Genomic DNA, 15850 nt, shown 5'->3' with positions numbered 1-15850 from the left:
TTTTTTTTTTTTTTTTTTTTTTTTTTTTTTTTTTTTTTTTTTGGTGGCAGTGTGTTTTTGTTTTACTATTTATAGCTGTAAAGGGTGGAGGTGCAGAATGAAGGCTATCATGGGATGCTCTGATGTGGCAAGTGAGCAGCTTCAGGATCCTGCTGTTATCGTTTGGAGCAATGAGCAGGAGGCACACAGGATTAGAGCTATTGCCGTAACCAGATGGGTGATGCTGATAATTCGGGACAGCAGTTACATGCACAAATAGCCTGGTGAACCTCCAGCTTTGTTGGTAAGTCTGGATGAGTGAATATGGCTTAGAGACAAAGGGGTTATGAATCCATGGCAAGCCCACAATCGGGGACATACTCAGCATAAATAATTAGGGAACAGGGCCAACTTCTATTCATTCCTGATCCCTGCTGCCGTGTAGTGCATGGGCTGTTACTGAGGGGCAAGGAAAGTTTTGATGAACATGACAAAGCCCTGGACCAACTCATCCCTGTGGGCAATGGGATGATTTTGGAGGAAGCTGACTTGTTTCCAACATACGTGTGTAGGAAATGTGTGATAGGTAACAGCTCATTCCTGACTATGGGATGCATGGCTGGGAAGACTCTATCAGAGTGTGAAAATACTTGGCTCAGAAGCTGCTCCCTGAAATCCTTCACTGGAGGAAAGTGCCCAGGCTGGAAGAGGGCAGGTTTCCACGTACGACGCTGTGGGCGGGTGCCAGGTTCATATTTAGCTCGGTGAGGTGCTGACCTTGGCTGGAGCTGCTTGCTGATGCCTTTTCCAGGCATCCTCTTATGCTCTGCTTGTGTGACTTACTACTCTGCCCCTGGAGAAGTGAATGAGCTTCCTGGAAGCATGACATGGGGTGAGAACAATTTATATTTCTGGGGACCAGCAAGTGGGCCAAAGTGGATCTCCGCCAAAAGCTTGGGAAATTTCATCGTGCTTCTACTGCATAGCTTTGGGAGGGGAGGGGGTTAACTGAAATTCCCAAGCCTGTTGATATGTGTGACCCACATCTCTTTGGTGTGCAGCCCTGAAGCCCCCCTGATGCTCTTGTTACCCAGTAACCAAGGGAAAACATCCTTAGTGGTTCTACTGAACTTGATGCAATTGCTTGCAGTACCGAAGCCACAAGCTTAGACAAAAACTGTTCATCAGAGCAAATTTAGAGATAAAATTAGAAGGGGAAATGAGGAAACGCTTCTCTGAATTTCAAACTGAGAGTATTAATGCAAAAGTCCTTTGTTCTTTCTTTTGGTGGGGGAGGTGGGATCCCCTCATGAGTGCACCCTCAAACTTTTCTGTACAGAAATACAAAACCTCCTGCACCCTGCATCTATTCACAGAGGTTTCTCCCTGCACCTCAGGCTGCCTGGTGATGTTTAAGAGGAGGCAGTGAGTTTTAAGGGATGGTGGTCAGGTTTGGGAGGTAGTGCTCCTACAGCCCCCCAACACTTGCCCCCGTGGTTCCTACTTGTGTGTAGGAAACTTTGTTGTGAGCTGTCCCTGGAAGGCGAGAAAAAGGGGAAAACAAAGAAACAAGTAAGAGAACACATAAAGAAGGGGAAAAAAGAAAAGCGAGGGGAAGAGATGAGAAAAAAATGAGTGGAGATAAAAGAAAGAAGGGAAAAAAGAAAAAGGGAGGAAAGGAAAAAAGGGGAAGAGGAAGGGGGAAGGGGAAGGGGGGAGAAGAGAAGAGAAGAGAAGAGAAGAGAAGAGAAGAGAAGAGAAGAGAAAAAAGGGTGAAAATAGAAAAAGGGAGGGAAAAGCAAAAAGGAAAAGAGAAGTTAGGGGCAAAATGTAAATTGGATAAGTGGGGAAGAAAAAAGTAAAAAAAGAAAAGAAAAAAAAAGAAGAAAAAAGGGGGGAAACAGGAGCCGACCGCCAGTCACAGGAGGGCGAGGGGGGTGCGTGTGCCAGCCCCGCGCTCCTGGGGCGTGTCCAGGGGCGTGTCCAGGGGCGTGTCCATGGGGCGTGTCCAGGGGCGTGCCCGGGGCGGGGAGCGGGGCGGGTTTTCTGCGCCCGCTGCTGCCGCCGCCCCGGTCAGCCTGGCAGCACAGATTTGGGAGAGCCGCCGCCATGGGAGTGGAAGGCTGCACCAAGTGCATCAAATACCTCCTTTTCGTCTTCAACTTCATCTTCTGGGTGAGCACGGGGGCGGCGGGGAGCGGGGGCTGAGCCCCCCAGCCTTTAAATAAGGAGGCTGCAATATGGCTCGTCTGCCTGCGCCTGGGTTTAGCCTCCTTCTTGCCCCCCAGCATTGAGACTTGCTGTCTGGGATGTGCCTTAGGGGTTTTTTGTTTGGTTTTTTTTTTCCTTTTTTTTTTTTTTAATTTTGAAGGACGGAGAGGGTGATTATCCTTTGCTTTTTTATTTTAATGCATGCGTACGTATGTAATCGTACGTGTATATCTATTTATGTCTATTTTTTAAATAGATATGCAGAGGGGGAGGTAGAACCGTAGGATGGTTGGAGAACACCTTTAAGATGCTCGCCTCCCGCCGCCGCAGATGTTTACGGGCGCCTTTCGGAGCGGAAGGGCGGGGGGCAGAGCCGGGGCGGGGAGGCTCCCGCAGCCCCTCTTGCCGCGGGTCTGCGCTGTGGAAAGCGGCGCTCCCCAGCCGGGGAGGGAAGGAGGGAGGGATGCAGGGATGCTGCCAGGCGGAGGGAGCGGAGGGGAGGCGTCGGCCCTGCCGGCGAGGGGGCGTTCAGCAAATACGGGCGGTTTGGGGCTGGCTCCGCGCCCCCCGCCCCGCCGCTGGCGGCAGAGCCGGGCCCCGGCCGCCCTGGCCCCGCGCCGGGGACCGCTGCCCCCGCCGCCCGGGAAGTTATTTTAGGATGCAAATTCTATCTAGGCTGAAGAGGCTGCCTTTCCTGAGAAAGTTTCTCATGAAATAATCCATCTAGACATGCGGCTAATTTAGCAAACAGGCGGCGTATCCCGGTTTCCCTGCAAACCAGGTTTGTCCCGATTAGAAACAGCCTCCGGCAGCGCGAGGTTGGCTGGCAAGAGTCGCTCTCTCCCTTCTCCTGCGCTCGGGGGCAACGAGATGTGCCCGAGCAGGCTGCTGGTTTCGTGTTTTAAGTACACTGGTTTCCATTCCAAGAAATGCTTTTTTGTCTTGGAAGTGAGTCCAGCCCCACCCTGCCAGGCAAGGCACCGCTCGGATGCCCCTTGTCCAATACCCTGTGCCCGTTGTCTGACACCCTGCTCTGTTGTTGAGGATTTGGGATTCTTTTTTCTTAATGCTCGTTTACAGCAGCAAACATAGCAAGGGGGGCTAGAGATGTGGGAAGGGGACCGATGCCTTCCAGGGTAAACCCTGCTTGGGCACCTGGAGTTGCACTGCCTGACTGGAGTCTCTGCCTGCTGACTCCTCCCTGGGGGTGCCTGGGGAAGCTCTTTGCGGGGGTCCCCATCTCTGGGAGGTGTAGGGTTTAACCAAGTGGGTGCTCACTTCAGGCCTCTTCGCCTTGTTTCTGGGTATAACGCTGGCCAAGGGGGAGATAACAAGCTCTGACGACAACGGTGTTAATTGCTGATCTGTTGCCAGCTGCATGAACGTGGGACAGTTCTGGGTTGGTTTTGTTTTAACCTTTTCTTCCACTCTTAAAATGGCAGGATGGAGGCGGATAGGATTGTCTGTGAAGTGTTGTTCCTTCCGAGTTATCGTGCTTATCCCAGGGCTTTTTCTTCCCTTCTGGTCCTGATTTCCTGCCATTCATGTCAAAGAAGCTGCCGGCTGTGCTTGCGAGGGAGGAAGGGTCTCCTGGGTGGCAGGAAGGATGCTGGGGACTCTGCACAGCCACGACTCCTCAGTGAGATCACTTGGTCATCTCAAAGTCTTGCAAAAGAGCTGATCTCTTATAAATGGATGTTTTGATTCCACGAGGAATAGCCAATCTGTATAATTTCCCTGTTATGACTTCTGGAATAGGTGCCTTGCCCTGCCCTATTTGAGAGTGCTCCCTGTGAGTAGGGGTAGACGCTTCAGTTCCTCCCAAGGAGGGGTGCCTGTGACCTACTGGTTCCCCAAAACAGCTCCCAGTACTGGACTTGCTGGTCCCCTCGCACTGTCTCCTGTGCAGATTGGGAGCCTGGACTCCATTAGAATTAACGATGCTGTCTGTGAGGCTGGCCAGCTGAATGGTGGTTGAATACCAGATCTTGGAGTTTTCAAGCCCTTTTGTGTTGTTTTTTAAATTAGTAGTTGAGAGGAATTTTAGGTTTACCACAAAGGCAGGTTAGCTGCCAACCTTGCACCCCCCAGGTGGGGAGGGATACCTTTGTTGCCACCAAAGTGCAACGGTCCTTTTCATGGGGTGGCATTTAAGGACAGAACGTGGTGCTGAGCACCCTTGCTGTAGGCTGGCTGTGTTGGGACACCACCTCTAACTACAGGGGAGGTGTGAGACAGGGCACTTGCAGCCCTTTAGTTCTGATAGCTGGTTATTATGCAAGGGCTGATGGGCTCCTCGTGCTTATTTGCTTATGATTTGCCTTGTGCACAGCTGATGCTGGGTGCTGTTGATGAAAACAAGCCAGAGGCAGAACCCAAAGTTTGGCAGGCACCATGCTGTGCTGCACAGGAGCTTGTTCAAGTGCCCAAGAGGAAGAAAGGAAGCAATTCTCAGCCTTAGTTACTTTGATAACTTTTTAATGTAGCCCTGCTATCCTGCTGGAGTGTAAATAAACTGACACCCCTCTGGCTTCCTCCCCCTTCCTTCCCCTGGCAGCTCTGGGGGAATTTCACAAAGCTGCTGTGTTGAAAAAGCAAAGGGTAAAGGTGACCCACTGCCAGCTCCTCATTCATTGTACCTGAAATGTTTCAATTTTATTTGATTTTTTGGGATTGCTTTCCCTTTGTGCACACATTCTTGAGAAGATGCCAAGGTTGTGCTTGGTCCGAGGTGGCTCTTGAGGGAGCAGCAGCTGCTACATGGACCACATGTACAAACGGGTGCCTGTCCCAGCAGAGAGGGTCCCCACGTGTTTCACAGTGGCATCCACCTAATGAAGTGGTGGAGGAGGCCATGGTCAGCACCTGGGGGCTTCACCTGGTTAGCAAAACATGGGGCTGGAAAGACAGAAGTTTTTCTGTGCTGCCAAGTTGTCCTGAAACCTTGGGGTGGCTGGTGGCAAGTGGCACTCTGCCCTGTGAGAGGGAGCAGTAGCTGTTACTGGGTAGTTTGGCTGGTGTGATGGGCAGCCCTGAGCAGGGCTGGGCTGGGCATCTGGAGCTGCTTCTCTATCCCATCCCTATAAGATGGCTGGACTTTGACTGCTCTCCTGAATTATCCAAACCCAACAGCAGAGCTCAGTGCGTGGGGCTGAACTGACCACCACTGCAAAGAGTCCCTGGGGAGGCTGAAGGAAGTCAGCGAGCTATTTTAAAATATAATTAAACATAACCAAGGAGGAATTGACTTGCTTGGAGAAGAATTGCTCAAGCTTATTAGCTAATACAGCCCATGGCAGCCTTCCAGGTTGAGAGCACCACTGACTGCCCTACCAGAGAGGTGTCTAATTAAAAGGAAGAGCTTGATCCTAATGCCATTTTCCAGTCAGTGTGTAACTCTTCTCTTCCGTGTGTGAGGGGGTGTGTTAAGAGTCTGTGTGCAGAGGGAAGGAAGGGCAAAATCAGAGGAAAGGTGGAAGTGAAAGTCTCAGTTGACAGGGGTGATTGAAAGGGAAGGGGTAGAGGAGCTGCCTATTTTCTTGTGCTACACTAGAAGATCTGTCAGTTGTACCCTGGAGTCTACAAAGCCTGCACAGAGATACTTGGTGTTGGTGATGAGGGGTGACGGTGTGGGGAGGTGGCAGCTCTCTATGGTGGTTGTTCCATGGTAAGGCTTTTGCTGAGTGGCACATGACCGTCCCATTGTGGTGAGGAGGGTGCCTGTGTACCACTGCTCACAGGTTTAAATGAAGAAACACAGGTTTGAAGTAACTCTGTGGACTAACAAGCTAGCTTGCATCTTGTTGTGGGTGCATGCTTGGGCTGAGCACTGCTGCAGTGCTCCCTGTGGTAGTGCCTGGCTGGTTGGGCTGTTGGTCTCCCTGGGAATCGCAGAGAGCCTGGCAAGCAGCAAGGACCTGATGCTGGCCCAGCATCTTCTTCCACAGATTTTGGGTTTGGTATCCTGGGACGATGTACAGGCCAGCTTTTTTCCGTGTGTGTTTCACCCTGCAGCTACTTAACACCTGCCTTTGAAGGGCAAGGGAGAGGTTTCCTTAGGAGGCTCAGTGCCTGGACTCAAATTTTGTTGCTGATGTCTCTCTGGGATGTGTTTTAGGGCTTTCTGTCTCTGTCCTTCCATCATCTACAAAACCTCTTCTGAAGTCTCTGTGTGCAGAAGGTTTTTTGAAGAGATGGGTGCACCCTGCCCCATGGGGGTACCTGATTGCACTTTATGGGCTGGGCTGCAGCCAAAAAGGAGGGAGCGCTGCTGGCTGGAATGGCATTGCTCTGTTTTCCTGAGATTATTCTCCTGTCAGCCACTGTAATGCTTATCTCCTGCAAGAGCATTAACAGTGAGAAACCCTTTGATCCTGTACTGTGGAAGTGCCTTTCACTGTACTATTAAGAAGAGAAAGCAGTTGTATCACCATTGTAGTTAAATGCTTATGTATGGGGCCAAATTAATTTTAAAGCAATATCTCAAATTGTTTTCCTCTCTCCTGAGGGCAGTTAACCCTGGGAAGTGCTACTTCTGTCTGCAACAGGGATCAGGCTGGGGCACGGTGCTCCCCATCATAGGACCCCACTCCTGGGTTTTGGTGCTGGATTCCCATTCTCCTCCCATCCATCAAGCTTTATTTGGCCTCTGGCATGCTGCTCCTCCGGGAGTGTTCCTCTGGAGGTTGTTTTGAAAAGCTCTGCAGTGTTGTAGGGCTGGTAACTATAGGCACCAGTGGAGAATTTCGCTCCGGCTGGCAGCTCTATTAATAGCCGCTGCTGGAAGGTGTGCTGCTGGGAGCAGAGCAGGGCTGCAGGCTGCTCTCCTCCTCCTGCCTGCAGGGCACGGCGCTCTTCCCAAAAGCCTTTTCTGCAATTCCTGGGCAGGCCTTGCCTGCAAACTTTCAGCCTGATGTTTGGTGCCCTGGAGCGCGATGGCTGTGGAAGGCAGCAGAAGGACCTCGCCTGTGCTGTCACAGAGTCCTGTCTGCCACTCCTGCCTGTGAGTGCCTGTGCCAAGATCAGCTTTTGCATTGTGTGGCTGTCCAACTGAAGCTGCGTGTCTGATTGAAGTCCCTTCCCCTGCTTACACCCTCCCAAGGGGCTCCAGGGCATCCCACAGTGCATCCCAACAAGCAGCACAGGGGTGATCTCTAGTGCTTCTCACCTTAAAACTTCAAGTGACTTTTTGGTGTGAAGACTTGACATCATAGCATGGAGATGGTCGCAGCATCGAGCCCAAGTTCCCGGGTTCCTGGCCACCATTCAGCTGTCAGCCCTTTGCTCTACCCCATGCCCTTTCAGCAGTTCCATGAGGTGCAGCTGTTGCAGTAGAAAAGAAATTCATCTGCTTTCCAGGAGGCGAGGTGCAGGCTGTGGGAAGGCGCAGTGCTACCTGGGCACATTCCATGTGTCCCTCTCTTGCCTGCCTCAGTCCTCAGGCTGATAGTGCAGGACCTGTAAGGTGCGAGCACAGATCTTGCAAGGGCTTGTACTGCCCTTCCAAAGGTTATTTCCATCAAGTTACAAGTCTGTCTCCTTGCTTTTTCCCCCGCTCATGCTGGGTGCATGTATGATGAACACCAGAATGATGTTTCATTATGTACTTTGCACATATTGGAGAGTATGATTCCTGCTGCTTCCCCTAGAGACCCACAAATTACCTGAGAGCAAAGCATTCAACCCCAAATTAGGGGTTTGTTCCTGGCTGTATGAGGGGCTTCTTGCATGAAAAGATACTTCAACCTTGGCAAGCCACTTTGTTTTTCTGCATCCCCCCGCACCTGAAAGGAGGAGGATTCGTTGTTACTCCATCTCAGCTGCTTTCCAGGTTGTGTTGGAGAGGAGCCCTAGGACCCCCCTCGGGTGGGGTCTGGGTGCTGCCCTCACAAAGGGTTCTGCTTCCAGCTGGTGTAAGGGAAGCTGCAAACCTCTGCAGCATGAAAACCTGTTAAAAATCTCCAGTCATCTACCTTAATCATAAACCAGCTAAGATTCATTAAGCTTTCTTGGCAGCATCCTGCTTCTTGTTAGTAATTTAGAAATAGGTATTATTAATAATAATTAATTACTGTTAATTACTAATTAATAGTAATTAGCAATAGGTATTTCCCAGGTATGGTTGTGTGACCTCTGCTGGCAGCATTTTTGCAGCAAGGTGAGAGCCTCTCCTGGCCCTTGGGCTCACCCAGGTTGGGAAGCACGACCGGGGGGGCAGGACCAGCCGTGGCTGTGGGAAGTGGCACTGCTAAAATACAGCATTGTGAAACTGCTGGCACCTCCACTTCCCTCCTTTGCTGACTTGAGGCATAGGATGTCTGTCTGCTTTGCTTTGGCATGCCCAGCAAGCTGCCCTGTAGCCAGAACTTCTTTCTTCTCTTCCTCCCATCCAGGAAATCTATTTCTGAGAAGGGTGGAGGGAAGGGAGCAGGAGGAAAAAGGCTGGGGGCAGCGGAAGGGACTGGGGCGGTGATGCACATCCTGGCATATGTGAGATTTAGGGAGCAACAGGCTAAGGTGGGGGCAGGTCAGAAGTGGGGTACACCACATTAAGAGGGGAATGGGGTCATTCCTTGCTCCCCTAATTCATGAGAATTTCTTGTGGAGAGGAGGAGTGACTAAGCTGTGAAAAATGGGCTTGTTCCCTTGCCCCACAGCTAGATCTGGAAATTTTAGGGTGAACAGCATGTCCATTGGTGAGGCTTAGTCCAGGAAGGAGCCTCACTACATGCACTGTGGATTGAGCAGCAAACCAGGACTGCACACCTGCCTTCTTCGTGTTGCTCATCTGGTGATACCTCCTCTCATGGGGTACCATCCCATCACCTCTTGGGGACATGAGCCCTGCCTTTTGCCTCCCCTAGGCAGCATTCGATGGGGACTGTCCCCACTGTGTCAACCAGGAACAGCATTCCTGAAGAAGCAAGCCTTGGGCAGGCAGGATCCAGCTGGAAAAGTCCAGCTGTCTGTGGAAGAAGCAATAAATCTCTGGAAGCTGGAAAATAGCAGTAAAGAGGAAACGTAGGAGCCTGCAACATCACCTCTGCTGTGCCAGGAAGCTGCTCCGGGCGTGAGCTCTGGGGCCAGCCCCATCCTGGGGAACACCAGTGATGTGCCTTCCACGAGTGCTATGGTGCTGGCAGGAGAACAGCAGGCTGGGGAGGTCAGCTTTTGGAAAGCAGATCAAAGTCTGACACACTGCTGGCATTGCTGAAGTTGCAGCTTTTAGATTATTGCAGTCCCCAAAAACTGAAATGGAGAGCTGTGCTGGGCGCTTGGAGTGTATCACGACAAGCGATGGCTCCAGACTGTGCGACGTTGCTGTCTGACAAGCTGGGAACACAAAGATCAGTGGGATAACCTGTGTGAGATTACAGATATCCACAGCAGAAAAAAACGGTGATACCTATGAGGATGTGCAGCCTAAAGATGAGTGTCACGCTGCCGTCAGTGGTTGGAGCTCTTTGGGCTCTTGTGTTGGCAAACAGCAGTTGTAGGATGGAAGGGGAAGCAAATACCAAGCTTTTATCTGGAACAAATTGTTCTATTAAAAATGAGATTATCCCAAGCAAGGTACAGCAGAAGGCAGAGTTACTGTGGCAAGCTGACAATGTTTTCTCCCTCTTGTTTTCCTTGCTTTGAGAAGAAAGAGCCTTAACTCCGTTTTGGACTTCTTGGTGGTGGGAGGATGTATGGTTTTCATGGAAAAAGTTACTCATCGTAGCCCAAACCCTGTTTTCATTAGTAAGGGAATGTCATTTTCTCTTAGGAAATCCAGCTGCTATTGGATTAAAGCTTCCATTCAGAGGTCTTCCATGCTCTGTAAAAAATGCAAATGGAGTCAGGCGGTGCGGGAGGGATGTGCGATGTTCCCGGGGCGCATTCAGGATGAAACCAGGAACATCTGGAGTTGGTTCAGCTGGCTGTCTTAGGCAGACCTCGCTGCTGGGGTGGGTTTGATGCATGAGAAGAGGCTCCACCCCTTTAGCTGATGTTCCCACATGATTAAAAAGTATCTCAAGGATAGCTTGCAGTCTGCTTTCAGCGCTCTTGGGTATTTTAAGGCAAATTGGATTGGAAAGGAGCTGCTGGTGTCATCCCAACCTCGCCATGGGTGGCAGGGCGTGCTGGGGTGGGTACTGCTGAGTGTGGAGGGCAGCATGTCAGGGCAGAGCAATGTGTCCTTGCAGGGAGAAAACCAAAACAAATAGGGCTGCAGCCATTTTTCTTTACCTCTTCCAGCCAGCACAGAAATCCAGACCTTCCTCAGGATCTTCTCTCTCCTAGCAGCTACCAGGAGAGCTTTACTTTGAGTGGCATGGATTAATCTGGGGACATATTCTTTCCTCTGAGAGTCAAAACACACACTTTGTTATGCCCTCAGACAATGAACGAGCCACGCCAGGCTGGATTTGGGTAACTTTGTGCGAAGCCACAACCTGCCTTATTTGGAGCTGGACTTGAGCACAGAGCGGCTTTCGTGACTTTTCTGCATTGCCAGCGTTTGGAGAACCTCAGGCTGGCCCTAGTGCAGGAGGGATGAGGGACTGTGCCAGTGGGGAAGTTGCATTGGTTGTTGTGGGAGAAGTGTTAAAAGCTGACTACTTTGGTGGCAGACTGGGGAAAAGCAAAGATTTCCCTTCCTCTCCAGGAGCTGATGGGGATTTTCTCCGTCTGATAGTGGAAAAACCCCAAGAGCAGCTTGTCCTGTGAGTTTGGAACAAATGGTGTGGGTTTACCCCACTTTGATGGAACTCCTGTAAAAGTCTTGTGGCTGGGATTTATAGAAATGAGCAAGGAGGAAACCACCAGCAGAGCTCCCAAGAGGGAAAGCCAGGCTCCCATCAGAAGCCTGTCTTGCAGATCCCAGTCCTCCTGTGTTCCTTTTTGTGCTTGCACAACTGGAGACTTTGCACTTTTACTGAAAAAGTCTTGCCTTGTTTTTGTTTTGTTTGGTTTTTTTTTTTTAATGTGACCTTCATGGTGCCTTACATGCCTGTAGCTGACCTGATTCAGACCTTTTTAGAAAAAGCATGTTTCTACTTCTGTGCCCTTTTGTAGTTATCTTCCCTTTTTTAAGATGAATGGCTTCAAGGATTTAGGACACTCAAAATTAAATTAGCATTTGAACAGGTACTTTCAGCTTTTCACAGCAGTGATATTGAATTCTTAAGGGTGTGGATTTTTTTCCAGGTGTTTATAATTTTTCCCCTCTCTCTTATGCTTTTAAATGGACGGGGGATGTCACAAAGAACACAATGAGTCCTGCAGGAAATGCTCTACCTCAAGTTCCTCTCAGTGACACCTTCCCTGCTGTAGTGCCCCATATCTGCTCCCATCTTCCGCTGCCATTCCCAGCCCCTCCGTGAAAGAGAAAACAGTGAGGAAGTCAGTCATAAAACTTCCCATTGTTTGTACATAAATATCCCAGTGGCTGAGTTGACATCCCATGCGCAGAACATCTCCTCCCACATCTGGAGTGTGTTTTTGTCCCTGCCCTGGTCAGTCCTACGTCTCAGTGTGCACCCATGTATGTGGCTGCGCTGCTCTTCTGCTGTTGGACAGCATGGCCAAGGCAGCAGTCTTGGCCTGGAGGCCCCCAAAAGTGGTGTGATGGTGCCTTGGCCTGAACCCACGCCTTGCTCTGCTTCAATTCCTGTATTAGGACATTAAGGAAAGCCCTGTGTGCCAGGGGAACACTAGGTGTGTTCGACTGGAAGCCTGGATGGGAAGTCATGTGCATGCAAGACTTGGGGGCAGAGAGGAAAAATTCCCGCACTTTCTGTTTGTACCTCACAGAGAAATGGAATGGGATGATAACAGCCCATTGGAAAAAGGGAGTAATTGGGACTGATCCTGACTTCTGTTGAAAAGCTCTCCTAAAAATCTTAGTGGCATGTCTCCTTCTGCTTGGGTAAGGCCGAGCCTTCCATTTAAGTGGCATAATAAAATACCTCTTGGGAAAGAAATCTCCTGCAAGAACTGGAAAGGGCTTTGCACATCCCCAGAATGAGGGGTCTTCTCATAAAGCAGGGAAGGTGATACGGCCTATGATCTGTGGGGCACAAAGCATGTTGCAGGGGTGGGATGATGGTTAGAAAGGATGTTCTTGTATATTTGTGGGAAGATGAAAAGCAAGTCTGCTCCCACCAAAAAACTGCGAGTCTGGGTCCGATGTGGCTGGAACAGTGGGTAACCCTTGCTTCCCTCTGTTTTCTCCCCAGCTGGCTGGAGGCATCATCCTGGGAGTGGCCCTGTGGCTCCGCCATGACTCGCAGACAACAAATATCCTGTACCTGCAGCTGGGGGACAAGCAGGCCCCCAACACCTTCTACGTTGGTGAGTAGCTGTGGGGGTGCTGGTGGTGCTGCTTCGGTGTTGTGCCCCAGGGTGGGCTGCAGTGTACCCAAAAGCAGGGCGGAAAGCTCCAGGTGAGCATCAAGGAGGTCACAGTAAAAATACCTCCTGCTGCCCTTGTACTCTCCAAAATATCCCCTGCTGTGCCAGCCAAAGCCTTTGATAAATGTTGGCCGTGGCCCGAGCGCAGAGTCCAAATCCACATCAGCTGAAAACGCAAAAAGACGTGTTGTGGTGTAATGGGTTTTCTCCAGAGCACATTTGGGAAGAGGGGGGACTTCTTGGAAGCGTGTCTCGTTTCCTATCCAAAGGGATGTAAAAGTAGCCGACAGAGTGCCTGGCAGTAGAAAGTGAAGCTTGGTGAGCATGTGACTCATGTTCTCCAGGAGGGGCAGGTGGAGCCTCTGTGCACTACGATTAAGTTTAGCATGATTTTTGTTAATTTGACAGCATGCTGGCATGCTGGAAGCTGAAACCCCCGGTTTTTCCCCTGTTCTCCAATGATCCCTCACAGACAAGGGGGAGCAGCTTGCAGGAGGGGCTGGCTGCCAGTCAGGAGCTGGCTTGGAGCACAGGCTGACGGGGCTGGGAACATCGTCTGATCCAATGTCCTGTTCTCACCTGTAGCTAAAATTACTTTCTGGAAAGGGTTTTCCTTTGCGTTTCCCTGCTTGCCCATGAAACAGCATGCCTGAGCCCTCTCCCTGCCCGTCCCTGGTTACAGAAGGTGTTCCTGCTGTAAATAGCTGTGAGTTTTTCTGTCTTGCTGTCTCTCCTGCCTCACACCCAGAGCTCTATTTGCAGCATTTCCCCTTTGTAGATCTCATAAGAAGTTAAACTCTCTCCTTTCCAGGAGCCAGTCCAAACCTCTCCTTCTTTTGGGGGGGCTAACAACTGATATCTCCCTAGGTAACACTTTCTCCCTAAACCTGGGGGACCTGGAGTGTGGGGCACAGTCCTTCCCTCCTGCCTGTTGAGTATCTTTTACTCTTCCACTCCTTTTTATTTTGTCTTTGTCCTCGGCCTTCACTGTTTAGAAGGAGTTGGGGAAGGACTGTGGGTCACACCACCGCACTGACTTTCCAACACCCGTGAGCAGCCCATGATTTGAGACTGGCTGTCTTTTTAAAGTTCTATTCAGCAACAGATTGGCCTGGATTCCTTCTGGCAGCTGTAATTTCCATGCAGTAAGAACAGCAGAGCATTTCTTTCAGTTGCTGCCTTTCCCAGCCAGACCTCTGGAGTCTGAAGGCTGGGATTTCTTTTTGCTTCCCCCCCAACCCTGCTCCACCCCCCCACCCCCCCTTTTTCCTCTCTCCTACAACTGATATTCCTTCCTTTTTCTCCTCTGGTGTGCAATATACACATGTACACAATGTTCCTGCTTTTGGGAATGGGAACTTCTCTGGGCTTGGCCTCCAGAGCTCTGTTGTTTTCTTTTTCCTTTGCAAACCACTTTTTGGTGTCTGGCACAGGGCGCTGGTCCCGGGATTTGTCAGGAGGCTTTTAAAGGCCAGCCAGGCTTTGCTGCAGTGCTGCAGGAACAGGGGGAAGCAATAAACACTGTCCAAGGAGGAAAACTTCTATCATAGGGTGTGTACTGAGTGAGAAAGGGAAGTAGGAAAGCAGGGACTTGGCATCTCTTGGTTTCTTTTTGTGTCCTTTCCCCTGCCCCAAAGCTGGAGCTGTTTCTTAAAGGCTATTTTTCCAGTGTGTCTGTGTGTTATGGGAGAGTAAAAATAATGGATTTGAGGGTGATGGGGAAATGGGAGAAAGAGGCTGTGGCGAGCAGGGAAGTTACAGAGTACCAGGCATGACACTTGAGGCTCCAGCAGGAGCAGGAGTAGAGGAGCAGTCCTTGCCCTCAGCTCCCAGACAGGACCATCTCAGCAGTCACCCTGTTAGCCCCTAGGGCACAGGCAGCTGTTCCCCTGCTCGCCTTTCCAGCCACAGGGAAAGGGCTCTGCGGGCTGGGGTTTCCCACAAGCACTACCCCTCCTCCCCAGCACTTTGGCATTGCATGCAGCGAGTTGTCTTGTGGGCTGGCTTGGGAGGTTATTAAACAGGCCCTTGTTCACAGGCTTTTCCTCAGCACGGCGTGCAAACCATCTGATCCCCTAACCACTTGTTCCAGTCTTGGCTTTTGACACTTCCATTTTGGCTGTGGATCCAGTGCTCCAGCAAATGCTTTAACTCCTTCAGGACTGTAAATAAATTCCAGTGCCAGGGATGAGGATAGCTGGAGCACCTTAGTTCCATGCTTTCATAACTGTAAAGGAAAATACTTGTTCTTCATCTGAGCTTGGCTTATGGTCTGATATGCACTTACTTGCTTTATTTGAAATTCAGAAACCAAAATCCTTCTTGCTCTTGGATAACACTGTGTCTGGAATGCTTTGTCTGTCTGGAGGCTGGGAAGGTGTTGGTCACAAGGCCGAAAACATCCTTCAGGATAGCTAGAGGCATTGATAAGTTGCTAACAACTGGTTGACCGCTTCTCAGATATTTACTGATCCTACACATTAAAGTATCATTGAAAAAAACCCAAACAAACAACAAAACTGTGATTCAGTGTCTTAGGAGAGCCCATAGAAGAAGGCTGAGCTGGTCTCTCTCTGCAGACACCGGTACAAATTGGAGCAGTTCTGATCTCTCCACAATAAGTTAGTGCTGTGGTGTCGCTGGTTTTAAGAGCACCTGGGGATCTTGAAGAGGCAAGTGACTCTGGACTTACTGCTTTTGCCCTTTCTTGGTGGGATGACAAGTGGGAGGAAAAAGCTAGGTTCCCTGTCCTTCAAACATTTGGTTATGTGATGCCTGGAGATGGCTGTTGTGGGTGAAATGCTTTGAGGAGGGCAGGAATAAAAACCTCAGCTCTTGTTTGCCTTAGACCCACACCCCACGGTTTCCCACTTCCCCCTTGCTGGGCTGCCTGTGTGCTGGGAGCATCACTGGGTTCTCGTCCCTGCTGCTGCCCTTCCTGTGCTTTCCCTCAAGCTGCCTAGCGAGGAATGGAGCACAGCAGCTGGATGGTCTCGGCTCCACTCTCTCCTGCCAGATCCAAAATAGGAAATCTGCCTCCAGCTGCTCACAGCAAGTGACAGGGCAACACAACCTGTGGCTCTAATTAGCTCGGCCCTGGGAGCGTGGCCAGCCACGATGAGGAGTGCAAAAGTGTCCTGAGCTGGGCTGTGGTTTCCTACTTAGCTTTTAGGGTGAGGAAGGGGTTAGTTTTGCTTCCATCTAGGTCCTTTGTATTTTATTAGTAAATCCTCTGCTGGGTAGTGTCTCCTCCCTGGAGCAT

General features: G+C 50.5%; 2 protein-coding genes across 2 annotated transcripts in view; both read left to right on the top strand.

Annotated features, from left to right (window-relative positions):
• Positions 1-277, top strand: part of TSPAN32 (tetraspanin 32) — a 45029-nt gene extending 44752 nt beyond the window's left edge. The window contains exon 12 of the transcript XR_006017799.1: positions 51-277. The gene's annotated coding sequence lies outside the window, so the exon portion shown is untranslated. The remainder of the gene's footprint in view (positions 1-50) is intronic.
• Positions 278-2016: 1739 nt separating this feature from the next.
• CD81 (CD81 molecule) overlaps positions 2017-15850 on the top strand; it is a 33249-nt gene continuing 19415 nt past the window's right edge. The window contains exons 1-2 of the mRNA XM_042038297.1: positions 2017-2154; positions 12414-12528. Coding sequence (XP_041894231.1) covers positions 2089-2154; positions 12414-12528 — 181 coding nt within the window. The 5' untranslated portion in view covers positions 2017-2088. The remainder of the gene's footprint in view (positions 2155-12413; positions 12529-15850) is intronic.

The sequence above is a fragment of the Corvus kubaryi genome, unplaced genomic scaffold, assembly GCF_017639235.1.
Source record: "Corvus kubaryi isolate FWS band 111438036 unplaced genomic scaffold, C.kubaryi_AGA036_p1.0 37392, whole genome shotgun sequence".
Taxonomy (NCBI): Eukaryota; Metazoa; Chordata; class Aves; order Passeriformes; family Corvidae; genus Corvus; species Corvus kubaryi.
Note: the sequence above shows the minus strand (reverse complement) of the source record. Positions and strands in the feature narration are given on the sequence as shown.